The sequence below is a fragment of the Drosophila rhopaloa genome, unplaced genomic scaffold, assembly GCF_018152115.1.
Source record: "Drosophila rhopaloa isolate 14029-0021.01 unplaced genomic scaffold, ASM1815211v1 contig_115, whole genome shotgun sequence".
Taxonomy (NCBI): Eukaryota; Metazoa; Arthropoda; class Insecta; order Diptera; family Drosophilidae; genus Drosophila; species Drosophila rhopaloa.
In genome coordinates, this window is record NW_025334990.1 from 8,179,779 (window position 1) to 8,205,880 (window position 26,102).

The following is a 26,102-nucleotide window of genomic DNA, read 5'->3' on the forward strand; positions in this document are numbered from 1 at the left end:
TGCAAGGCATCATTAATCATGAAAAGTTCGGACGGTCCTAATCCCTGGCCATGGCGTAAGCCTTTGTAGAGCTGTCGATATTTGCTTGTGGTTTTTGTGCAAATTGGTGAAAATGAAAATGACAAAAGTTCTCTACTCGTCTTTGCCAGCTAGCTATCTCAATGGCAAGCGGAATTATGGTTTATCATATTTGTTTGGAATGCTTTGCATTTTTTCGACCCTTGTGGTAACCAAAAACACACACACGATCCTTCACACACAAGGATGGATGACATTTCCTTTGTCTCATGCTCGTCCAAGTTTCCTGCGTTCCTTTTCATTTTTTTTTTGTATTTAAACATACTGTTTGTTGTTCTGTGCGGCTCACTTGGAAATACTGTAAATATTTTTAATTCTTTGCCAGCGCCAGAGGGGCAGCGGCATTTTCAGCTTTTAAGCTAAAGCTATGAAAATAATTTGGTCCCAGAAATACTTGCGGCCGAGTTGGGGGCACGGGGGGCGACGGTTAGGCGGTGAGGGAAAGGGGGAGGGGGGCGTGGACCTGGCCGGTCCTTTGGCTGGATCCTGGAACTGAGCTTCAGCATGAGCCTGGGCAATTGGAATGCCTTTTGTGGCTCACAGTAACGTCGTCGTGTTGATTAAGCCAGCTACCAAAAGCCAAAGCGAAAAGAAAACGCGTTCTGGCCAAGGGGGCGCATTGTTGCCATGATTCTCTTCGTATTCCCTGTAAAATGGTGACATGGTGGCTGCCACAAAGTGCCGCTGCAAGTGGATAATAACTGACGGCAACTATGCGCATTTGTTTTATGCACCAAAGTAATGAAACAACAGCAAGAGCATCCACGCGCAGTCCCAAAAATGACAACGCGACCGCTGCCTTCGGGCGGTACAACAACAGCAACCAGCACTGAAGCAACCAGCAGCCCGCACCAGAACAACAACAACACAACAATAACAATACAAAAATAAAACGCTGAGAAAAAATATCACCTAAATTGGTGATTAACTAATTGTTGTTTTCCTAATAAACAAAATACATTTACACCTTAAAATATATTTAGAACTTTAATATCAATATCCTCGAAAAAAAAATCAAAATACAGCAACATTAATTATTTAAATTCTGTTCAATAGAATTTTTTTGTTTTTTGAATTTTAATAAAAAACTAAAGATTTTTTGTATTTAATTTATACATATAAAGTAATGGAGCTGGTGCCCTCAGCTACATAAAGTTATTTTCTGAGCTTTAAAAAACATCCTTAAGTCAACAATTGCATAATAATAATAATAAGAATTTTATAAAATATAAATGGAAGAATGAAAATATCAATAAACATACAATTCTAATTTTCATTTACTTCTACATATTTTATAGCATACCTACGGATACAAAAAAAAATAGGTTCAACCCTCTTTTGACTTTAGGAAAACCCTACGATAAGTGTATAAATATTTATGAAATATAAAAGTACCGAATAACGAATATTCATGAACAAAGAACAGCAGTGAAATATTCAAAAGGCAATACGAAAATGGAGTCATTATGCTTTTGTCTCTGTGCATCAAAGCTGAAAGAAAAACCAGCGACGGAGCAACAAACTACAGTTCCTCCCGAGGAAATTGCGTGCATAGTGGAAAAACTTTTTCGCCGGGTCGAAGTCAAGAGCGGCTTCAACGTCATCAGCTGGTAGTTTTGGAAGGGGCTCGCTGACTGCGGGGTGGTGTTTTCTTTTCGCCTATTTTGAGTGCCAGCACAAAGCAAAGACAAACAACAGGGCAGAACACACACACAGATACCGACTCCAACTCACGGGCTGCTTTGTCATGGCCGCTGATTTGGTTTAAGAAATGCATAGCAGCATTCCACATTTTCCACTCGGCGCTCACAATGAACGCACCAGCAGGAAAAGCGAAGGAAAATGGGCGACCTGGGGTGGGTGGAGGTGGATGTGGATGTGGAGGAGGATATGGATGTGGAGGAGGATGAGGATGTGGAGGTCGGTTCAGGAAGCAGCGCCTGGCCGCCATTTTGGCCAGGGAGTGCGCTCGTGCATGCAGCAGTTAGCGCCTTCCAACGGACTGTGGTTCACACCTTTGATACCCGATGCTCTACCTATTATCCTCCTAATGGCATGTCTTTCGATTCAAAGTTCTCTGGAAAATGTATCTGACTTGGGAAATGAGTTTAAACTTACCTTAGCGTTTCGTTTGCCAAGGTCACTGATTCCCCTTTCTAATAGTGTATTTTATTTCTATCCTTATTTTCCTCTGGAGGTCAACTCTGCCATTTTTAGATTTCTCTGCGAGTTGCAGTTACCTAGAAGCCATTATCACCCTTTTCTTTACAAACGGTTTCTTAATCTGATTATGGGCGTTTGCTTAAGGATTCTTAGAAATTCTTAAACGAAAATAGTAGCACTCAGGCTTGGGGTTAACTTATAAATCACTTAAATGCTTAAACCCACTGTATAACTGAGCCTCAGTTCAGGAACCACTCGTCTGTTTTCCATTTTAAGTTTCAACCACGAAACTATGTAAAACTGGAGTACTAAGTTTTCATCCCAATTGGGCTCTTCCTTTAAATGGATTAAATAGTCGATTTTATCTAATGCAAATGCATTATAAATATAAATAAACTATTTAACATTGTAGAAAACTGCACAGCAGACAATGAATAATCCACTAGAATAAATTGTAGTGGTGTGAAATTCCTTTCTATATATAAGAGTTGATTTCTTAAAAAGGGGTTAGAGCCTGTATAGTTCGACTGCTTTTATCCACTGTGCCTAAGCGGGCCACCACGCAAATTAGTTTAAAGCAGCCCCTGTCACGCTGCGGTGAGCCCCATTGTGCTGCCACCGTCGTGGCTGCCGATTAAGTGCGTCGCCTTGGAAAAGGGCCAGGACTGCAGGAACCAAATGTACTATATAACTAGAACTAGAAGCAGGAGTCGCAGCTGCTGCCTGTTGACATTTCATTGCCTCTCAGCCAAAAGTTTGCACTGCCATCGCAGCAGGGAATCCGGGATAATTGTCAAGGGAAGGGGCATGAAAAGGGGGAAACGTCTTCTAATCAACATCTAATTATATCGCTCTCCACTCTAATGAAGGTGAGCCAAGGCATGCATGATTGATGATTGATAATTACGGAGGAGGGGCCGTTCCGTTGCGACCCATCCACATCAAACATCAACGGCAACACAAATCAAGCAGCTCGCAAATCTATGCCAAAAACACAGAAACTAATACAAATGCCAGGCTGCATGGATGTGAACTGTGCTGTACTGGTGTTGGTTCTGTTTGTATTTGTGTTTGTGTGAGATGCAACATGTGATACACTGTCCTAGTTCCGCGTCCGTTACTGCGTTGTTATGCAACACAATGGCACACATAAACGCAGCAGGGGGTGCCCACTTCGGGCGTTGCAAAGGCATTAAGATTGAGCGGCATTCTAAAAGCTTTAGCAAAAAAAAAAAAAAAAAGTCACTCAAAAAGCTGGCTCAAGTTTCAGCAAAATAAACTCAAGCTCAAAAACAGTCAGATGTCCTGAGCTTAAAGCTGTATCCTGAAATTATAACACAAGCTTACAGGCTAAGACAGCTTTTCTCAAAGCCTTTTTACAGCTCTCAAACATAACATTAAAGCTTTTTCTAACAGCAACACATGGAGGTCCCTTTTAGGGGGAGTTCCAATTAACAATAAATACCATTTAAAAACATTTTCGATAACTCCGGAAAAGTAAGTAACTGAATTTACCAGGACTATCTTTGGCAACTATCCTGCCAAATTTGGGAACTATACCAACTTCGATAGACCGAAGTTTTAGGTACTACCTCTCGGTTTTCGGTTTATGTGCTTGTACTTACATTTCGTTAGGTATTCTAAATTTGAAATATAACGAAACAAAACACAATACACATGGCATTAGATATGTGATCATCATCTTTATCTATTGGGTCTTAAGGCACTATTGGATATACAATCAATGAACATATATAATATCAATTCGTGCCTACATATGCATATTTACAATGTCTGTACTGCAACGAATTTAGGATAATAACGAGGCGCATTTTATGTATTTAATATCTTAAACTAGGCCTTAACACTTGTTCCATTAGAGTTACATTCACTTAAGCAATAAGAGGACTGCAATGCAAGAAGGGTACACAAAATACTATAATATATTCGGGATAAAGCATTTTGGTTTTCGGGCAACAAACTTAATGGGTGTCTGTATCAGGGACTTACCCATATCATCGATGATGGGTGCCATCCGCAAAGTAACCCCTATTAACATGAGGCACATGAGCAACAATAAACAGGCGGTGGCAATTATTGTCCAGCGGGCACGCTGCGACAGATCATGAGGATCAATCACCTGATGGGATATATTTATTTGGATTACACCTTTGAGGATTTTATTCTAGGATATCACTCACCTTAACAACCTCTGTGTCCAAGTCCTGCACGAGAATCTTGGGTTTTTTGTGCCGATGTCGCTTTTTGTGGCGATGTCTGTGAGTTGGGAGATAAAAATAAAAATATATATACTTTAGTAACATCATTTCCTAAGTATAAAGCTTAAGGCAAAGTTGATTGTTGTTTTAATATAATCATTCCATTAGGAGTTTAATGTAAAGTAAACCACTTTCAAAGGACTATCTGCACGTTGAATGCCTTCTAAAACATAAATTGATGCTAGAGGTTATTTCAAGGAAATTACTTGTTGGTTTGGAAAACCATAAATTGATTAAGTGCTTGTAAGAGGAAATAAAGTTTCAGTTACATGGCATTGCTCCTAATGCCATTTGATGATTATTTCTGCCAGAAATTTGGCACATTAATCTGTTTAGCTTGTGTGCCTGAGAACCTCCTTGCCCTCCCCTTTTTAGCCACATATGTGAGCTGCTACCTGCAACGGGAGCTTAAACATATTTGCTCTATTTCCGTTTGGGTTTTGCAAAACTTCCGCATTACAAAGCTGCCGCAATTTCCCCTACACCGCAGCCCCACCAACCACCGCTTGCTACAAACACAACATGGCTCGATTTTTGCAACGGAAGTTGCTCCTGGCAATGGGCGGAAAAAAAGGAGAGCAGCGGCAGAAACAACATCAGACATCTGGGCTGCTGACAGTCAATGCCATTGTGCCCACCCACTGAATCACCTAAATCCCCTTCCCCTCCCTCCGCCAAATAGTCGCACAAAGCTTGTCAATCAATTTTTGCCTGCTCAACGTCACCCGAACCTCCCAAGGGAAAAATGATGGTGGCGGAGCCAAAAACGGAGGGCAACGCATTAGGGCATATTTGGCAATCACAATCACAATCGCCATCGCACCGCCAATCGGCAGGACATTTATTAGTGCAGCCCAAGGCCACGGCCAGTCCTTTGTTGTGCTGCACCTGTCCAAAGGCTGTCCTAGCTGCCCAACTGAGCCAACATTCATCCATCAGCTGGCCCCTGAAATACGCTATTATTTATGTGCTTTCCGATCATTTCTCAACTCAAGCCGATTTTGGCCTGGCCATCGAGGCCAATGTATCTTGCTGGCTGAAAGGATTTTCTTGGATTTCCAACGGGGTGGGTACATTGTGAACTTTCGATGCCCACTCACCGATGCTTTCGGCGATGCCGCTGATGACCACTGGGGACCATCTGCTCAAGGTCGTCCATTTTGTCGTTATCCAGATCCAAGTCCATGTCCATGTCCATGTCGAGCTGCAGGTCGCAGGGCGAGTCCTCACCGTACGGGCATTGTCTGCGGATAATAAATTACATTAGCGGACAGGACCTTTGATATTTGAACGTGCTATCGTTATGCTTTTAAGTATGGCTTTAATTTTTAAATCAAGGGATACTTCCCTTGTCTACTTTTATAAAATAAATAATTTTGCTAGCTAAAAAAACTAAAAAAAAATACATTTTCATTTACAACCGTTGAGGTTTCATTCAATCAACTTTAAAATACAGTTAAATTAAGATTGGAATTTAAAAAAATATTTATTTATCCTAATACCAATCTTATAAATTGTCAATAAAATGAAAAAAATACAAATTCTGTTAGTTTTCCAGTGTTTTTTAAAAACTAAAAATGGTAATTTAAACCTAAAAAATTTAAAATTTTTGAATTCTTAAATCCTAGTTCTTACAAATGTGACTAAGGCCATTTATTTTTTTCTTTTACAAGATTATATGTACAATATTACATTTCAAGTGAGTCTGAGGCATTGAGAGTATCAAAAAACAATTTAATTTTAAAGATTAAAGAACCTTAAACTGCATGTTTCAGGGATTCTATATAATAAAATTTAAAACATGACTATGACTATGACTCCATGACTATCTACTCTTCCTCTGACAGGACTTACATGGGCTGCTGAGTGTCCGGATTGATGCCGAGCACGTGCACATAGTGCTGGAGACCACTGGGCGTGGGATAGACCAAAGCGGGATCCGAGCAGCGATGATGGCGCTCTGGGGGAGATTGGAATGGGGGTGGGTGCAAAAGAAGCTCTGAATGATTAAGGAATCCTCCACTTGAGCTCACAGTCACTTACTGTACTTCCGCTTCCGCCGGCGGTACTCATCGTCGCTGCCCGTGCTCTGGGCCGTTGTCATTGCTGCCGCGGAAGGCATCGCGGCGGGCCTGAAGCTTTCACTGGGCTTCTCCTTCGGCTTTGCCGCACTGCAGCAACCGGTGGCGGCCACACTGGAGCCCGTCGACGTTGAGGTCATCCGGTGCAGCTTCTCGGGCAGCAGAGTCCTCGTCCTGGCCCTCTCCTCGCCACGTCCCTCCATGTGAATCACCACGGCACTGGGATCCACGCCAAATGGCGGACGCACGGCCAACAGTCCAGTGCTGCGGGACTTGCGGCGCTCCTGATTCCTGCCGCCCGTTGCCGGGGGCGTATTTGCATAGCTGGGCGTGGCATGCAGCGACTGGGAGTCGCTTTGGGCCAACACCGTGCTCACCGTCACATTGGCGCTATCCTCCGAGGTGTTCTGGCGGGAGAAGTATCGGGTGAAGGCCTCTGTTCCTCCCGCTCCCACTCCAAAATCCCCAGCTGCTCCACTTTCCGTGTAGGATATTTGCTTGGGCAGCAGACGCCTTCGCTGGGGAAGGGGAGCTGGCAGCGTTTCAATCTCCAAGGCCACGTGGGGTTGCTGTTGCTGTTGTTGCTGCTGCTGCAACTGCAACTGCGGCTGAGGCTGAATCTTGGCCAAACTGGAGGGAACATTGATGTGCAAACGCTGGGAATGGAAAAATATATTTTAGCAAATATGCAAATTCACTGAGCCTATGAAATTTCGAGAATATTTGTACGTCATATGACTTTTTTAGTATTATATATTCTTTGATTATATAGTTATTTTCAACAAATTTTCAATATCAATGGTTATTTCTTAAGTATAACCTTTTAAAAATAGTTACAATAAGCATAACAATAGTAAGTGTGTTGGCAAATAAATTCTTTTTTTTATACCCTTGCAGAGGGTATTAAAATTTCAGTCAAAAGTTTGCAACGCAGTGAAGGAGACATTTCCGACCCTATAAAGTATATATATTCTTGATCAGGATCACCTCCTGAGTTGATATAGCCATGTCCGTCTGTCCGTCTGTCCGTCTGTCCGTCTGTCCGTCCGTCTGTCCGTCCGTCCGTCCGTTTCTACGCAAACTAGTCCCTCAGTTTTAAAGCTATCTGCTTAAAACTTTCCCAAAAGTTGTCTTTTTATTGCAGGTAGTATATAAGTCGGAACGAGCCGGATCGGGCAACTATATCATATAGCTGCCATATAACTGAACGATCGGAAAAGCCATAACTTTGGTGTTTTTAAAGTTAGGAAGAAGGGATTTTCTATGAGCTTTATTTTTGGCCAATTAATCCGACCTAGCGAATTTCATAAGGATCGGACGACTATATCCTATAGCCGCCATATAACTGATTGATCGGAAGTGCCATAACTTTGGTGTTTGTAACGTTAGGAAGTTAGGATTTTCTATGGGTTTTATTTTTGGCCAATCAATCCGACCTACCAAATTTCATAAGGATCGGCCGACTATATCTTATAGCTGCCATATAACTGAACGATTGGAAATGACATAACTTTGGTGTTTTTAAAGTTAGGAAGTTGGGACTTTTTATGAGTATTAAGAATGCATCATATGAATAATTTGGGAGAATATAATTTATAGTATATTCTGCAAGGGTATATCAACTTCGGCTCCGCCCGAAGTTAGCTTTCCTTTCTTGTTAATGTATAAAATAAATGATAATTTCAAAAGTTTCTTTCTTAATTCAAGAATCAAAATATTAAAGAACATGTATGACATAAATGGTAATTTTAAAGTTTCTATCTTTCTAATTCAAGAATCAAGAAAATAAAAATTGTAAAAAATATAACTCTTTGACTTAATTGAACATTAAATAGTATTACGTGCGTTAATTACTTAGTATTTTAAATGAGATTAAGTATTCACAGGTGGGTGGCTTGGGCTAGGCTCTTAAATTCAGAGGACACAAACTCACCGCTTGTTGGGGCGACTGCAGCGGAAACGAGCGGACCACGTGCCTGGGGAAGATGGGACTGCACTGGGCGCTGATCGACTTGGCCTCCAGGATCCTCAGTCTCTTGGCCAGTCGCGCCCGCTCCCTGGACTCCGCCTCCGTCCCAGGAGCGGCAATCACCTCCGCTCCGCCAAAGCTGACGGTGCAGCGGGAACTGCTGTACGAGAGGCTTTCGAGGCTGCCGCGCAGCGAGGCGGTCAGGCTGTCGTCCGCCAGCGTGGAGCTGTGGAGCACTCCTCCCCCTACTCCGCCTCCTCCGGAAGTGGTGCCTCCTCCCGTGGCGGTCACTGTGGCAGTTGCTGTGGCAGTCGTCGAGGTATTGTCGTGTCCGGAGATCGGGGGCAGTAGTTCCGACTCGCCGTTGATCGTTGTGGAATGTTTGGCAGGGAGCTGGGCCTCCGAGCCGATGGATCTCCGCTCCGCATCCATCTCAACCTGGTGTGCAGGCGTGTGGGTCTGGGCGCGAACCAGTAAACTGTGGCTATGCCTGTGCTGCCGCTGGGCACCCGAGGAATTGCTCACCGTGCTGGCCAGGCTGTCCTCCAAGTTCTCCGGCCGCTTGGGATGAGATCGCTGCAAACTGGCCACCGAACCGCTGGCCTCCTCGATGTCATCGGTCCTGGTTCTGGCTTTTGTCTTGGCCTTTGTCTTGCTGCTACTTGTGGTTGGTGGTGATTTATGCACTTGGGGCTCCTCTGGTGGCGGGGTATCCTCCCTGCTGGAACGGCGACTGCCGCTTCCGAAGAGCTTTCGCGGCAGAAAGATGCGACCGATGGACTTCCGCTTGCGCCGCTTCGCCTTCTTGTGCTCCTCGTAGTCCCGCTTGAGGGCCTGCATCTTGTGCTCCACCAGAGTGCTGAACACAGCCTCGTAGGTGAGCGCTCTTTGGAGATCCAGCAGCACATCGTTGGTGGAGACGGCCTTGTCCAGTTTGGTCAGCAGCTGCAGGGATTCGGCGCCACTCCCACTGCCACCACTGCCACCGCTCCCACTCTTGCTATCGTCCGCATCCGCCATGTTGGCCTAGATGGTTGCTGGGTGGCTCAGGCTCAGGCTGAGGCTCTGGTGGTTGGAGGCGGTTGTTGCTGCTTTTGCTGCTGTTCTTGGCGCCTATTTGCATTCTCCTCGACGCGTTAAAACGTTGACACGTTGATCGGTTTGTTTTGTCCTCGGGGCTGTGGTGGTGCACCTAATTCGGCTCCTCCTGCTGATGCCTGCCCGTCATCTGGGTGGCGACGTCTTTGGATGCGTCAGTGTCATCGCCGCCGCCCCCTGGTTACCTCGTTTTCGATCTCGTTCTCGTTCTCCTTCTCGTCAATTGCCTTTTCAATGGATACGCCTTTGTGTGTCACGATGGCATCAAGTGGCGCTTAAAGGCGACGACTGCACCTGCAACAACAAGAGCAACAAAACATTAGAATGGCTCTCCCACTCGATTCAATAGACAATCATCGCCCAATATCCTGCCCGCTTTTTCCCGCCCCCATTCAAGGACTCACAAAAGATGGAGCAGTCAGGGAGGGGGAGGGGGAAGGGTAGCATCCAGCCAACGAGGACAGCTTGCCAATAGTTTTGCTCACTTTTCTGGCTCGGATTCGCGTCTGCCTCCATTATGCATGAATGTAGCAGATTTCAACTTGTTGCACGCACACCCTCCCACACAAATATACACACTCAAGCGAACAGCACCCCAGTACACACTGTAGTAGACCATGTCGAGTGGTCAGTGATGAACCACATTCTTTGGCCATTTTCTGCCCAGAATTGTTCGGGAAAGTATGGAAACTATCTCGGAAAATACTTAATTGCATTCGCAGGTCTCAAAAATATGTTAATATAACAAAATTTGAACTCAGACTACATAACTCCCTGATTTGTTTTAATTCATAGCTTATTTAAATTATAATTTTAATTCCTTATACAAAAGAACTTGAATATCACCAGCTTATTTAAACTTTATTTAAAATTCAAATATAAGGATTTTATTTAGTTACTTTTAGTTTAAAGCTAAAATGTTAAATTGTAATTGTAAATCCTTTCCAATGTGCATTTATTTAAGAATGCAGCAGTAAATTATAAATTTGGCAATGCCCTTCTTACACCATTATTCATATTATGAACGTTAGCATATAATAAAAACATGAATTTTCAATTATAGTGTTTGCCCCACAAATCCTTTTTGGATGACACCTCCAACAATCCAATTTTAATTTCCGTTCGAACGAAAAAATTCCAAAGAAAAGTGGTCATCACTGAAACAGGACAAGTGAATCGAGACCGTATCGAGCTATGACAGGTAAGTGGGAGTGTGAGTAACAGTTAAAGCCGGGCTCTCAGTCGCCGCGTGAAATGTGTGAGTTTATATGTACATATGGGAGCTCTGGGCCGTAGGCCCATGGGAAAATGGCAGCGACAGGACTCCCTTATGGCCTCCATTGCGCTTTCTGCGGCCCTTCATTCCGTATGTATATGTATGTATATATACCGAATAAAAACCTACAATGGAAATGGATATTGTTTTCATTTCCGCAGTGCATAGTCGTTGCTGTAATCGCAGTCGCATGTTCGTGAATGTCGACGCCAGCTGTGATGCAAATGGCACACAAAAGGGTCGCCACAATGGGCGCCATCAACAGCAGCAGTCCCATCATCTAAAAAATGATTAAATGCAAAGTAGAAGAAAATAATGCACAACAATGCTCGCACACAACATGCAAAGGGCGGAGCAGACCCTGACTCCTGAATCTTGCATGTCCTGGCACTGAAAACCGTGAGGCAATCGCTAATTAAACGATATGGTTGGGTAATAGAAAAAGTTGAAGCCGCCAGTTTGCATAAATTTCAGTTAAAAGGATCAAATACTTGCTCCGGACGCACACATTTTCACACTGAAAGAATATTCGATAAAATATTCTGTTTTTGCAGAATTAAGCTATGCTTTCTTTCTTCGTAATTCTCAATTTAAAGAATGACCCAACCTTATAACTAAAATTCAACTACTTTCTATGATTAAATTTGAGGTTAACCTGATAAACACCACTTATTTCCCTATTTCCATTCTGTCTAAATTTGCTTAGAATTCTCAACATCATCCATATACCACAAAACAACATGAGCCCAATAACCAAAGTTCATCTACGACCTCAATGAAATTTGTGCAAAGCAAACTTGAACTCAAAATCGAATTACCTCAACTGCCAAATGAAAACTAAAGCAAGTCACACACAGAAGTTCACCTTGATCCCTTTGGGATTTGCCTGAAAATTGGCTTAAAGCCATTCACTGACCACAGAACAATTTCAATGAATTCAAACCTCAAAGAAAAAAAAATCGACAACAATAACAATTTTTGTGAGTGCACAGCCTAAGCGTCTTATCTCTGGCCCAAACACAATATCCAACCAGCCAGGCGTGCAAACAATCTAGGCAAATGAAAGAGAGGGATGAAGTGCCGGGAAAGAGATGAAAATATATACTGGGGAGGGGGTAGGGGGTGGTGGAGATAAAGGGGGGCGGCATGGCAAACACACACGCATAAATCCAAACAAAGACCACATGCCTTATGGCCAGGGCCAATGGTACTACTGCCTCCTCCGTCTCAGGCGGTACAAAAATAAATCATCCGAGGACATAAAACGAAGCCAGGCAAAAATTATAACTGTTGCTGCCACTGCCGCAAAAGTAAATAACAGTTAACAGCGGCAACATCTGTTGTGGGCCGCGGCAGAGGAAAATTCAACAGTTGTGCAGAAGCAGAGGAAAATGGGCCCAAAAAGAGAGAGAGTGAGAGAGTCCTTTCGCCGCTCTCTCTCTCTGCGCAGCTGCCGCAACTGTTGGCCAATTTTTAGCATACCAATGTTTGCGCCCCTGTTAACAAGTTTGGCTTGTTGCTGCCTCTGAATATTCAAGGAATATTTGCTCCTGTGTGTTTATAATGGGACATCTGAACTTTTTAGCCAAGTAGTTGACAGTTTTTTTCCATTAGATTTATGTGATTGTATTCGGTAGTTTGCGCTCGCCGGACTAACTTTCAGGGCTGGCAAGTTTGGTGTCAATGACAAGCCGAACAAATGCTTAATTGGCGACATACATTGCCTGGTTGTGAGTGGCTTCAGTTTGCGTTGAATGGGTTTATTTAATGGCGGAACACTCGAAAAATAACTGCCTTGGAAAAGTTAGGAAGAACCACTAACTTAATGACAGAATAATGTATAAACTGCAGTTGTATGATTTTTGTGGCATATCCAGGGTATAATAAAGCTTTACAAGTTGTTTTTAGTTTGCTTTGAATGAGTTTATTAATTAAATACAATAGTATTCAAAGTAAGTTGGTATGTACTTAGGAATGTAAGATACTTTTAATAAAGAATGAGCTGCACTAATAGGGGTTATAAATCATTTATTTACATTGGACAACTTACTTGGTATTAGGTCAAAACAAAGACAATATACAAAATCAACTATATTGCTATACATAACTTCAGATGCTAGCTGACAGGGCAATGTAATGTGTTGGTATTGTATCTATTGAATTGGTATAACAATTTCAAGGCTTACCATCAAATGATAAGTAAATATTTATGTTCAATATTAGCTATATTGTAGCAAATATTCAATTTGATTCCATTCAACTGCACACTCCAGCTTAATGACAAAAATAAATCTCGCACGTATCCGTGTCGTATACGTGATAATCAAGGGCATTTCGCATTTGCCACGTTGGCCAACACCCTCCAAACGGATGCCCCAAATTCCACGCCCACCAACTGCCGCATAAATACGTAATCGTTAATAATTTCGCAGCACAATTACCCGCGCTCAAATCAAGAATGGAATAGCAAATGCAAATGGCCGGAGTTGCAGCCGGATTTCGAGAGGGCATAACCAAAAGCCGGAGCTGGCGAATACTTAAATTTAATCAACTTTTAGCTGCCCGATGGTGGAAAGTGGAAACGGGATACTGGATACAGCTGCTGATACCCCAAAACTCTCGACTGGTGGCGTTCAATTATTGACGCCCCTTTTCGCCGTTGTCCTTCGCACATTTTTCGGTTTACCAACCGATGCAGCCCAAACATAACAAAACACACAAAACGAAAAAAGCTGTTCGCCAAATAAAACATGCACATGGCTTAAAACACATGACACCGAAACGAGAGACGTTGGACAAGCCAAATAAAAAAAAACGGAAAAAAATGGACAAGAAAATAAAGCCGAAAACAGCGTTCACCCCTCGCCATCTCACTTTTCACTGGCACGACCTTTGAAATTAGAGTTCTGAGATGTGTACGTAAAGTTGGCGTGTCCGTGTGAGTGTGAGTGTGAGGACAAGAACAACACACATTCAAATGAGTCCTTGGCCGCAACGAGCTGCAGCAAAAAGACCCGCCACCACCCCATTTTCCAACCCACCGTTGCATCAAGTGCAACTGCCATGGCCCAGCAGCCATCAGCGTGTCAGATAATTAGTGAAAACTGTCTGTGAAGAAATGTCGGTCTGTCGCCCAGTCCAACGGTCCGACATCAGCATCCAACGTGTATATTCAGAGACAGCTACATCCATGTCCACGTGCATGTCCACGGCCCTGGCAATGGCAACAGCTGAAATTCTGAACATCTACTCTGTGCAGAGCAAACCGAAGCCCAGCACCATGGGTGACATGGGTTTGGTTTTGAGTAAATTGCCAGCCTAAAATAAAATCTCACAAAAGTATTTAAAGACATTCTTTGATTTCTGTACTCCCGACTTGCCCTTATTAATTCATCATTGAAATTGCATCTTTATCTGATGAATCAAAGAAATCGTTTGCTATCTATTTTAAGGGACAAACAAACATTTTAGAGAATCTATGACGGTTAAACTGTTTCTTAAATTTTATATCTAATTTGAATGCCTGAAGACTAGCTTGTAAAGTTTAAAGAAATTAAGGTTTTCTATTTTTCATTAAAGTTTAATTATAAATTAAGTTACCCAATAAACAAACCTGTAAATAAAAATATATTATGTAGTTTTCAAGTACTTCTACCATTGTTTAAGTACAGCAGCATAAATACTTTTACAACTATTATTGATTCTTATAATAATTTAAAGTTTCGCTGTTTATTAACATTTCTTATAGTTCAAAATAAAGAAATAAGAAGAATGTTTATTGTTTCCTTTATCTATTTTCAGGACATAATAATAGCCGAGCCTTAAATTTGTCTACATACACCAAAAGTAAATGCAGTAGAGACCTCTGCCAGTCTGCATGTCTCTCACTTAATTCCCCCCTCAAATGAAGTAATTTAAATGCAGAAAAATAAATAATTGGAAGAATGTGCTGCAATTATTCGCAGCCTTGATCCCATGGTGTAACTTTGCCTTTTGTGGAGCGTCTGAAATGCAGGTTGACAGTTTTATGACACACAGGCTCGTGTGTATGCATATGCAGCACTGTGGTATGTGTGTTGCTGCAGTGGTTACTGTTGCAAGGAAACTGTGACAACTGTGGACACGATCTCCCTTCTCATCTGCTGCATCAGCTCTAGTTCGCATATTCCCCAAACTGCTGGAGGGATATCGGGTCTCCTGACCCGACCTTGAACCGCAGCCTCAACTCCAAAGGGGTCTCACATGGCGTATGAGTAATTGTTTTCCCAGCGGGGAATTCTGGCATCGGAATGCGTCGCGTCTTGTTTATTTATCGAAGACAGGGCGGGCAGAACGTATTTATAGACCTTTCAAAAATACATCAGCCACATCAACTGGACTGTGATTCGGCCTTTTTCTGCCTTTTATATCGATATCACACAAATCAAACTATCAAATGGAGATTTTTGTTTTTCGCTGTCGGGGTTGATATAAACACACGATTCTAACTAAATATTTACACGTCGTTGGGTGTTTTCATTCGGTGTTTGCATGCCGTCCCGCCCTCTTCTCCCCCGACCGCTTTTCCTTTGTATTCCGTTCCGCTTTACTCGACTCCGTCCGGTTTCAGTTCGATTGGTTTCGACATTGTGCGTTTGGCATTTTTATGAATGGCCCACGGCTCCGGACTCCCCGGCAAATTCCATTGTCTAGCCAACAACAAGGCGAACGAGGCGAAAGCAATTAAATATATACCTTCAACTTTTCCGGTTAATTTTTCTGTTTAATTTACCCGCTGTCGTACAAGATGTACGCAGCAAATACAACCAGATTAAAAGGGAAATGGGCCAAATTGCGTATACGCATGAAAGCCCACATAATTGGAAGACCAGAACCGGTGCCCTTGTCCAATGAAACAGAAAGGTCGGCGTAGGAAAAACAGAAAATAATGAAACTCGCATTCCATTAATTTCCTCTGAAAGTCATGAGTACCTTTGATTGCCGATGCCCTATAATGTATTTTGAGTCCATTAAAACGTATTGAATTTCTCAGAAAAATAAAAAAGCTTTGTTCGCTTAACGTTTACAATAATATTAACTGGAAGCATAAAATCAGTAGTAAATCAGTTTTGTATACTTTAAGACTTAATAACCATATATTTGAGTTGATATCTCATTATACTCGTACTGAACTCAACAGAAGTATAATAGAGTCAGTAAACTTATGTTGCACACATAATTTCATTAATGTTCGTATTAAATTTAATAAACGCATAATAAACTATGGATTATTAACTATGTTTATTATATTTGTCAGGTAAATTATAATTGAAAATAAATATTTCATTTAAAAAATGTACATGGTTGGTTTGCCCATTAGAGTTAACCTGAGTGTATAAAAATATTAGTCTTATTATAATAAAAAAAAACAAGAAAGGAAAGCTAACTTCGGGCGGAGCCGAAATTGATATACCCTTGCAGAATACTCTGTAAATTATATTCTCCAAAATTATTCATATGATGCATTCTTAATACTCATAAAAAATCCCAACTTTCTAACTTTAAAAACACAAAAGTTATGGCATTTCCGATCAATCAGTTATATGGCAGCTATAGAATATAGTCGGCCGATCCTTATGAAATTTGGTAGGTCGGATTGATTGGCCAAATATAAAACCCATAGGAAATCTCAGCTTCCTAACTTTACAAACACCAAAGTTATGGCATTTCCGATCAATCAGTTATATGGCAGCTATAGAATATAGTCGGCCGATCCTTATGAAATTTGGTAGGTCGGATTGATTGGCCAAATATAAAACCCATAGGAAATCCCAGCTTCCTAACTTAACAAACACCAAAGTTATGGCATTTCCGATCAATCAGTTATATGGCAGCTATAGGATATAGTCGGCCGATCCCGGCCGTTCCGACTTATATACTGCGTGCAAAGGAAAGAAGGGTGTGTGCAAAGTTTCAATTCAATAGCTTTAAAACTGAGAGACTAGTTTGCGTAGAAACAGACAGACGGACAGACGGACAGACGGACAGACAGACGGACAGACGGACATGGCTATATCAACTCAGGAGGTGATCCTGATCAAGAATATATATACTTTATATGGTCGGAGATGTCTCCTTCACTGCGTTGCACACTTTTGACCAAAATTATAATACCCTCTGCAAGGGTATAATGATGATAAGATTTTAATATAAATATTTAAAAATAAATTTGTGAAGGATAATTAGTTGTAATTTAAACACAAAATGTATAGTTACAGCTCGAGTTGAGACGTTATAAAAAATACAACATGAAATGGATATTGCACTTAAAGGATTTAAGTGCAACTGGAGTGTGGCAAGAAGCCTAGTAAAATAAAGAAATTCTCAGAGATGGAAAACCCATTTATCACAATGATTTATCATTATGCAATTGATCTGTAAATATCCAAAGACCTTTAATATAATCCTAGTTCCATGCTCACAACATTCAAGTTAACCCTGCCACTCTCTATAAACCCAAATATATGGGGCAATCAATTTTATTGACTGTGCGAGAGCAAGATACTTTCGGTTCGAGGAAAAAGTAGCGCTGCAGTATTTATATTGTTGTTTTAAAATTGGTTGCCGTTGTTGGTGGCGCTGCTTTAGCTGTTATTGTGCCATTGGTGTTGGTAATGGCGCCACATTTGTTCACGCTTCCAAACCAAACAGGAAACAGGGGAAAACTGGTGGGGTTTGGGCGGCACTCAAATGACAATCGATTTGCGAACGCAAAGAGCGTAAATACAAATCAAATATGCATTACACAATTGGCCTGGCCAGGATTGGTTGTTGTGGCCGGACTGGTCGGACCTTGGCCCGCACTTCGAGTGGAGTCCACGGAAAGTTTCCCTTTTTGCCCTTGTGTCCCAGAAAAGTTTGCCCGCTTTTCCGTTGTTTTTCATGGCATTTCCCCATGTTTTACTTGCGGGTAATGCCCAAACACTTGTAAATTTAATGGCCCCGGCTATGAAAGAACATTTTCGACTTGGCCCCGCGAACGGAAAAACAGAAGAATTAGGCGTTGGCAACATCTGCCATGGAAACTTTCTCACGCATTTTTAGTACTATTTAATTGCTGGCATTTAGCGGTCCTTGGAAAGGGGGAGGGTGTGAGGTGTGTGGGTATTCGGGTGCTTTCCCTCCGTTAAGCTATTAATTAGAACGCTCACATACACTCACACACACACACCCGCCGCGAATCTGGCGAAATTTATAGCTTTTTATCGCTGCAACAAGTTTATCTCGTCTTCCTGCTAACGGACGCTCGTTACGACCCCGGTCGGGATAAATGGGTGAATGGATGGATGATGCCTGATGGATGATGGCTGATGGAATCTGTGACTTCCCCCACAACAGCCACTGATATCCTGTTGACTGAGCGCAAAAATATTCAGCGATTCCGGCAAGTAAACAACAATTTAATGCCACGATTCAACGCAAGGCAAATGATTGCCAGGCAACCAATGCAGTAATTGCGTCAATGTTGGGGGAAAACTCCCTCCCACGGAGGGAGCAAATTGCATTGGCAATTATGAATTGCAATTTTCGACATTCATTAAGTGGCAGGTTTTGATTTGGTGATGGCATAAAGAGGCTAATTTGATTTTCAATTGACTAAAGTGTGGTTTTCCCGTTTGTTATCTTTGATAAGCAAATCATTGCTAGGCATCAAATATTATTAAAATATAAAATATTCATATGCTGCCATCAATGAGTTTTTCATCTTTTGCAATATTTAAATCAGAGTATTTTAATTGGTTTTGTATTAAATACTTAATTTGCAGTCATAAATAATGGATAGTTTTTAAATTTGTATAGACAGGAAAAAGTTCAAAAGTCAAAAAAGCAAGAGATATTCAACACTTTAACTTTAAAGTACCAGGATTCAATTTGGCAAGCAAATAAATATTGAACAACGTTGTAGAATTTTTTAGCTTTCACAAGATAAATTCAATTTTTCTCAAATACCTTACCAATCTTAAAAGTAAGAAAAGTTAGAACTATTTTACAAGGTTTTTGACCATTAAAAGACTATAACCTTTTTATAAAAACTATAATTAACTGTTTATAGTGAAAGTGGCTAACAAAAATGTCGTAACGCGATAAACAAATATTATAGAAATTATTATACAAAGACAAATTGGGAATATGAAAATACCATGGTTGTTAAATGCCTTATAAAGGTGTCCAGAAGCATGCAGGGAAAAAAATAACTTTAACTTCAAAGAATCCACATGATCTGGATTCAAAATATATTTTAAAATTCTTTTACATTCCATTGTACAACATTTTATGATTCTAGTGATTTATGCAGCACCCCCAAATAAATGATTTTTCTTTACTTTTTCCACTCTATCTAGATGAATTAAACATATCTTGATTTTGAAACAGAAAAGTTGCTGGCAATCGAAGCAGCAATCTCGTATCGATTGTGATATGGGCGGGACTGGGCCACTCGGTCTACAGTTGAAATCCAATTTTAGCATTTCGCTTTAGCCTCGCACTTGCTGCTAGCTTAAAGTGGCATTTATTAAGGCCAACACCCTGTGAGCCACAAAAATACGAGAGCTTGGCGTAAGGATACGTTGTGTGAATGCGATCTAAGCAGCATGCAGCTGTATCTGTGTGCCATGTTTGCCCATATGTTTATGTTTATGTGCGTCTTGTTGCAGGCAAAAATGGTAGGAGAATGGGAAGGAGAAGTCGGCATCAGTTACCCAACAAACCGAGCCATGGGGCGAAACAGCTTATCCTTGAGATATAAACTGACATTTAAGCAACTCGGGCGTATGCATAGCACTCACATAAGCACAAACACACACGCAGACACGTGCACAAAAGGCAAACACACACACACACAGCCGTAACCTTGCAGCACGCGTTTCCACCAAAGGAATTCCACCGCCCTCGTCCTGCCACGCCCCTCTTCGTACAAATTTTCAGTCAATTGCATTGATGGGAAAAAATGTGTTAGAGTAACAAAAGTGGGGGGAAATGGAATAGTTTATGTGGCCCTTTAATCCTGAATTACGTGCCACAGATTAGCGCATGGCGGCAAATCAACATCAGAATCCCCAGGTGGAAAAAGTTCGAGCAATTAAATTAAATTGCATTTATGCATGTTGTTCACCCACACACACAGCCACACCACAGAGCCACACACACACAAACACACTCACACGCAAACACTCACCGACAGACAGAACACGTGTCGTATGAGCAATCCTTTTGTCTTTGCGTTCGCTTTGTTATTGTTGTTGCGCTGGCTGTGTGCGTTTTTATTGAAATTAAATTGTTCGTGTTGAATTTCACCGCCACAAATTGTTGGCCTGCATGTGTCTGCGTGCTTGGGCGTGAAAGTGTGTGTGTGCGTGTACAAGTTCCTGCTGTCACGTTGCACGCTAGTCAATGTCATGTTGCCCCACGATTTCAAACACGGCAAACAAGCACACCGAAAAAAATGTGCAATTTAACATCCAAGCTTTCTAGTGCAAAGAAGTTTAAGTATTAAGAACTTTGTTTAGTGTTATCCACAGACATCTCAGGTGACTCAAAATAACTTTTTGCCTAAAAGAAGGCAATCATATTTTTTTGAAATCACAAATACAAATGTATTTTATTTGTGTTTTAGAAGTACTTAAGTTGTAAATGGGTGACACATAGCTTTAATGTTCGGTTGAAATTATGTAGAAGAGATTATAAAAAGGAAATAATTTTTAAATGTAGAATGCTTTAATGTCTTCTTATTTTTAATATAACGTTTTTAGTGATAGCAATATAATTTTAAAGGCAATTGAAGATACCTGCATCTGACTTGTCGAAAACATTAAAATTGTATTATTTTAATTTTTTTTGCTGTGTATGGCTATATTGCCCGGCTCATCCCGTCACACACATTATCACAGCTATGTCAATTTGTGGCTTGTTGTCTCTTGGCCTAGCTGGCATGGGAAATTGTTGCCCGTACCACGCGGCGTATGAGCAACATTTGTGGGGCCCTTGGAGGGCCAGTTGTACATACAAATATGCATATGCTGCAGGCACTTACAGGTGCTCGACAATTACTTCACAGGTCCGCTTGTGCAACAGTTGCATTTCCCAGCTGTCTGAAATGCTGTGACCTGTCAAACACCTTTTCCCCATCTTGTGGGAAGAATTCTTTTGCCCACCATTGTGAATCTTTAATGCCGAAATGCTGTCAGTTGACTTATTCGCCTTTGCTGAGGCTTTAGTTGGCAGACAGAATGTTTGAGATAAACCTGGTGAAATTGGGTCAAGCCAAAATAGTTCATTTTAATTTCAGCAGAGAAAACTAAGCAGAGCCAGACCTTATCCTTAGAATATCCCAGTTAAGCCAAGAGAGAACACATTTATTAAGCTAGTCCAAACTTTAACAATTTCTTAAACTTTAGTTTTAAATAATTTTGTTCTACTTTCTCGTTGTATCACAAACTTTCTCACTTATTTAATCCATTAATTATCTCCATTGAACGCTGGGAAAACTATTCAACTGTATGTAAATCAACTTCAACTAAAAACTTAATCAATTTTGACTTTCTTAAATAAGTTAGCCAAAACTTTACCAACTACCAATTTTCGATTAATTGAATTTATTAGACATTTATTTATATCCAATAACTGTTTTACCACAAACTTGTTATGTTTATTGAACTAGGCCAAACTTAAACACCCATAAACTATCGTGTTATACTCTAAATAAAATAGATATTGAAGTATTTCACTCGTTTTATTCCGTTCGTAATTGACTTTGACTTCAGCTGTAAATGCTGATGTTGATTTAGTTTAATTGGAATTTCCCCTAACGGGTTGTTCAAACATCGAGCGCACTTTAAAGTGAAATTTAAATAGTGTTAGTTTGAGCATTTCAATGGTATTCGTTGCGGTATTCTGTTTGAGTAAACGTTTGCTTAAATTGTGGCAAAAATGGTTTTGCCTTTTTTGTGCTGCTGCAAGCCGTTGGCTTCAAGGGTTTCGTAGCTGTAGCTGCCTTCCTTGTTAATGCTAATTGCATTTTGTCTGCCAACCTGCTCGGAGCAAATGGAATTACGGAAAATAGTTGCCGAAGACAAGAGGCAGCCAGCTGGCAAGGCCAACCCGCAAAACCGCATTCAAGCCACAGAATTGTTGGCTAATTCAATACGGCACAATTTGCTGTTCATTTCTGACTAGGTTTTATCTTTTATTTTATTTTTACATTTTACCGGGGGTAAAGATCAATGAAGGTCATGCGATTTATTAGCCTGCCGCAATTTGCATTGAATATGCAATGATTTGCTTATGATTTATGGCCAGTATATCCTGCATAAGGTATCCACCGAGCTCATCAATTAGCCACGACAAGTGCGTATGTAAAATGTGGATCAAAATGTCAATGCCGATTTATTGTTCAAAAATCGGTCAGCTGGGAGTTGTGCAAGGTTGGCATGTTTAATATGGCCCAAAGGCTTGAAAACATTTGATATACGACGCCGCGACATACCATTATATCGATGATTAAGGAGTCCGTGCGCCATTGTTCCTGCGTAAAAGAAGTTTGGCCAATACGCGTAAGCCATATACTGATTTATATGTATTATTTATACTGCCAACATAACAGCGTGCTGCCGAGTACATACCTCAAATTCATTCGTATATATGTATTCCTCCAGCCTGGGCAAACATCTGCCGGATTCTCATACAGAGCCAGGCCGAAAAAAAAATAATATTGAGGCAGTGCTCGGTCAGGCGCAGAAACACACACACAATCGCACGAGTATCCGCATATAAATATTACGTTTTTTTTTGTTGGCTGCACAGGAAGCCTATGCACAGATTTGCGAAAGAAAGTTTCAAATGAGTTTCCATTGAAACGCCCAAATGCCAAATTAAGGCAAAATCCAGAATCGGGTTTATATGGCAGAAAATGAGACGTCAGACATGTCACATGCATACACATCACACACTCATCACGCACACACACTCAGTAAAAAGAAAAATTCATCAGGAAAATTCAACAGGAACGACAAAAAAATGGATAACGGAGAGAACAGAAAACAGCTTATAATGAACGAGCAGAAAGCTTAGGCATCATCGCCAAGAGTTTCAAGTTTTTTGCCATATTGCCCATACGACATGTTGGCTCCCAATCACTTTCTATCCGAGAGATTGATGTTACGCAGCAGATGCCAAAAAAAAGCTGCGAAGTTAGAAAAGGGTATGCCCCGAAGATATGTTAAATTATTCCTATATAATGGGATTGTGTATTTTCGTTAATCTACACCGTAGCATCTGCTTCTAAAAGTTTTAATGATGTGTCAGCTTCAGATAGCGATATGTTAAGACAAAGTTTGAAGGGGTTGGTCAGTTTTTATGAAGTGCCGCCCTCTTAACTCGCATAAGTTGGTTCAATAAGCGAATTAAAAATGTGTGAAATGGCGCCCACAAAGGGAAAAATAAATTTTCCATTTCCCAGTTTCCTTTATTTATTTTTATCCCCTAATGCCCTTTAAGCTGACTTTTTTCTTACATATATAGTATATATTTGGTCAGTCAGGGGACAAAACTGGAGCCAAAATCGCAAGGCAACTCGGTCGAATATGAATCGATGGGTAAATATATTTCTTGGCCCCATTCTCTTCCCTCTCTCTCTCGTTCTCCACCTTTGAATTCGTATTTTCCTCTCTTGTATAAACACCTTAATCAAATTTCACTTCAAAGACTAACAGTTTCTGCTGTTTATGCTGCTTACAAAACTCTGTTTATATATGGCTCGAATATAAACGTACGCACACATGGCTTTGTTTATAGCTTTAGTCTGTTGTCAGACAATTAATTGTGCATTCATTTTAATTAAGATCCAAATCCAGCTAAGATAAATGACCAATGGAAGGGTTAACGTGCCAGGCAAGAAATTTTTCAATTAGCAAATGACACTGGAATCGATTCTAGTCACTTTGCGACATCAAAATGAACTTAGCAGGCTCGCCCAGCTTATGATTTATCCTTATCTGCGGCACACTTCGGGGCAACACACACAGCCACGTCCACTCGTACTAACGAGGCTAGCTGGGCAGCGGCAACGACTTCAACTTGTTGACGTTGGCTCCCAGCATCACAGCACCACGGCCAGTGGGTGGCGTGAGGGGACGAAAAAATAAAATCACCAGCCGTGGGGAGCCAGCAAATTGTTGAATGTACATGTACATTCTCAGTCTGTGTGGGCGAATTTGTATTACAGTACAGCATCCTCCATTTTTACCTTTTCAAATGCTTTCGCTAACAGTTTTATAACAAAAAACTTTAATATTAAAAAACCCTAGTCTATGAACATCCGATTACCATGTATTATGGGACCAAAAATTTAATTTTAAAAGGTATAAGGATTTTCCTTGAATCAGCTTTAGAAAGCCGTACGTTTGGAGTGGAAATTAAATCAAATTCAAATATTTGCACGATTTGTTGTCATATTAACTTTGCTCGATATACCAAACGATATTTAAATTAGATATTGGACAAACACATGTTATCAGTTTTGAAGAAATGTAAACAATGTATTAATTAAATTCTTTACATTGATTTATTTTTATAAACAAAACTGAATTGATTTATTTATATACAAAGTTATTTGAGTGCTAACAGATGAAGGTGTCTAATAAATTGTTCTTAATTTAAAGAATTGATCGTACATTCCATTTGGGTGAGTGATTAGCCATCCACTGTTTTACAATGTGCGTGTGTCCGCAGATTCCTTTTCTATGGCGGCGATGTGGGGACCGACCACTAGTATCAAGATTTTAAAAAAGACTTCATATAATAAATACTCAATAAGTACTGAGTCTTACACAAAATGCCCACATATTGTTTTCCACATTAATGAACTATTTTGGAACCCTAATTTGGTGTTCAAGCTTTAGAAGTTGTCCTGTAACTTTTTTTTATTCGCTCTACATACAAGCACCAACACAGGCATGCAGACACACGGTCGGGGAGACTTGAGTGTTGGACTAACTGTTTTGCGGCATGCCAGAGCCGAAAAGAGCGAGCAGGACGCACTGAGAGGGGGGGATGGTGGTTGGTAGGAAATGTGGGCAGAAGAGGCGCGGAGAGGAGTGAAATGGGGGGATTGAAATGAGAGGAGGCCAAGAACGAAAGAAAGAATACCGGAACGAAAAAGGCCTGGTCCTGCTGAAACGTTAAAGAGCAAATAAATGTCTCGCAGAAAACAAACGAAAAAGATGAGGCACCAAAGGGGGCTAAGAGGGAGAAAGGAGAGAGAGCGCAAAAAGGAGCCACAGAACTCCACACGCACACAAGGATGCTGCTCGAAACACGCTTGCTTATTACCGTTACATTCAGGGACTACTCCAAGGAAAGAAAGCGGAAGAGAAAGAGATGGGCAGAAAGGCTCCTTTTTACTGCTTTTCCCGAATTTTATGTTGTTAATTTTCGTTTCATCCGAAATTTGATTGTTTTTATTTAATTTTAGCTTGCCTTATTTTCTTTTTTTATTAATGCTTTGGCCTCTCACCTTGTAGCTGTTTTATTTAACACTTATTTTGCATTATTTTTTCGCTGTTTCTTTGTGGCTATTTGTGTATAATTTTTTTTTTGCCAAACCCACGTTGTTATCTTTTTATTTATTTTTTAGCTCGGCAGGCTGTTGAATCTTTTATGAGCTCACCAACACAAACACGCACTCACACCAACACAATTGTCTTTTTTCACGTTGGATATTTCTCTTCTTTTTTTGTGGTATCGCTCGGAAAATGCTCCGCTGACCGACCGACGTGTCCACAGATGGAAATCTCGCCCAACACTGAATTACCCTTGGCATCAGTTCTGCCCTCTGCCTCTGCCCGCGTCGCTGCCGCGGTCGACATCGCTGCCAGCGTTAACAGCGGCTATGCAGTATGTAATGCCAACGCTATAGGTCAGTGCTAATAACAGAGACACCTGCATCGCACTTGGCCAATCTGGCTAGCCTTAGTCTGTTATTTATACGCTGTTGCATATTTCAAGCATCTGTTTTCTATCGCAACTTTGTTGCTGCTTTACGCATGTGTGTGGGTGGTGAGGGTGGTTGGGCGCACACTGTTTACGAGCCATGCTGCTAAGTAGTCTGTAGTTTTTCCTACGTA

At 41.1% G+C, this 26,102-nt stretch overlaps 1 protein-coding gene across 2 annotated transcripts in view; it reads right to left on the minus strand.

Moving 5' to 3' along the window:
• The window catches only part of LOC108052017 (pneumococcal serine-rich repeat protein), a 78,579-nt gene extending 52,811 nt beyond the window's left edge, over positions 1–25,768 (minus strand). The window contains exons 1-7 of one of the 2 annotated variants that reach the window (XM_017134335.2): positions 25,493–25,768; positions 8,535–9,962; positions 6,564–7,257; positions 6,375–6,480; positions 5,621–5,764; positions 4,443–4,518; positions 4,252–4,381 (exon numbers count right to left, since the gene is read on the minus strand). In XM_017134335.2, coding sequence (XP_016989824.2) covers positions 4,252–4,381; positions 4,443–4,518; positions 5,621–5,764; positions 6,375–6,480; positions 6,564–7,257; positions 8,535–9,590 — 2,206 coding nt within the window. In that variant the 5' untranslated portion in view covers positions 9,591–9,962; positions 25,493–25,768. Of the gene's footprint in view, positions 1–4,251; positions 4,382–4,442; positions 4,519–5,620; positions 5,765–6,374; positions 6,481–6,563; positions 7,258–8,534; positions 9,963–25,308; positions 25,435–25,492 lie in introns of those variants that run through there. The other variant, XM_044462040.1, reaches the window with a different exon arrangement.
• Between the last annotated feature and the right edge of the window lie 334 nt (positions 25,769–26,102).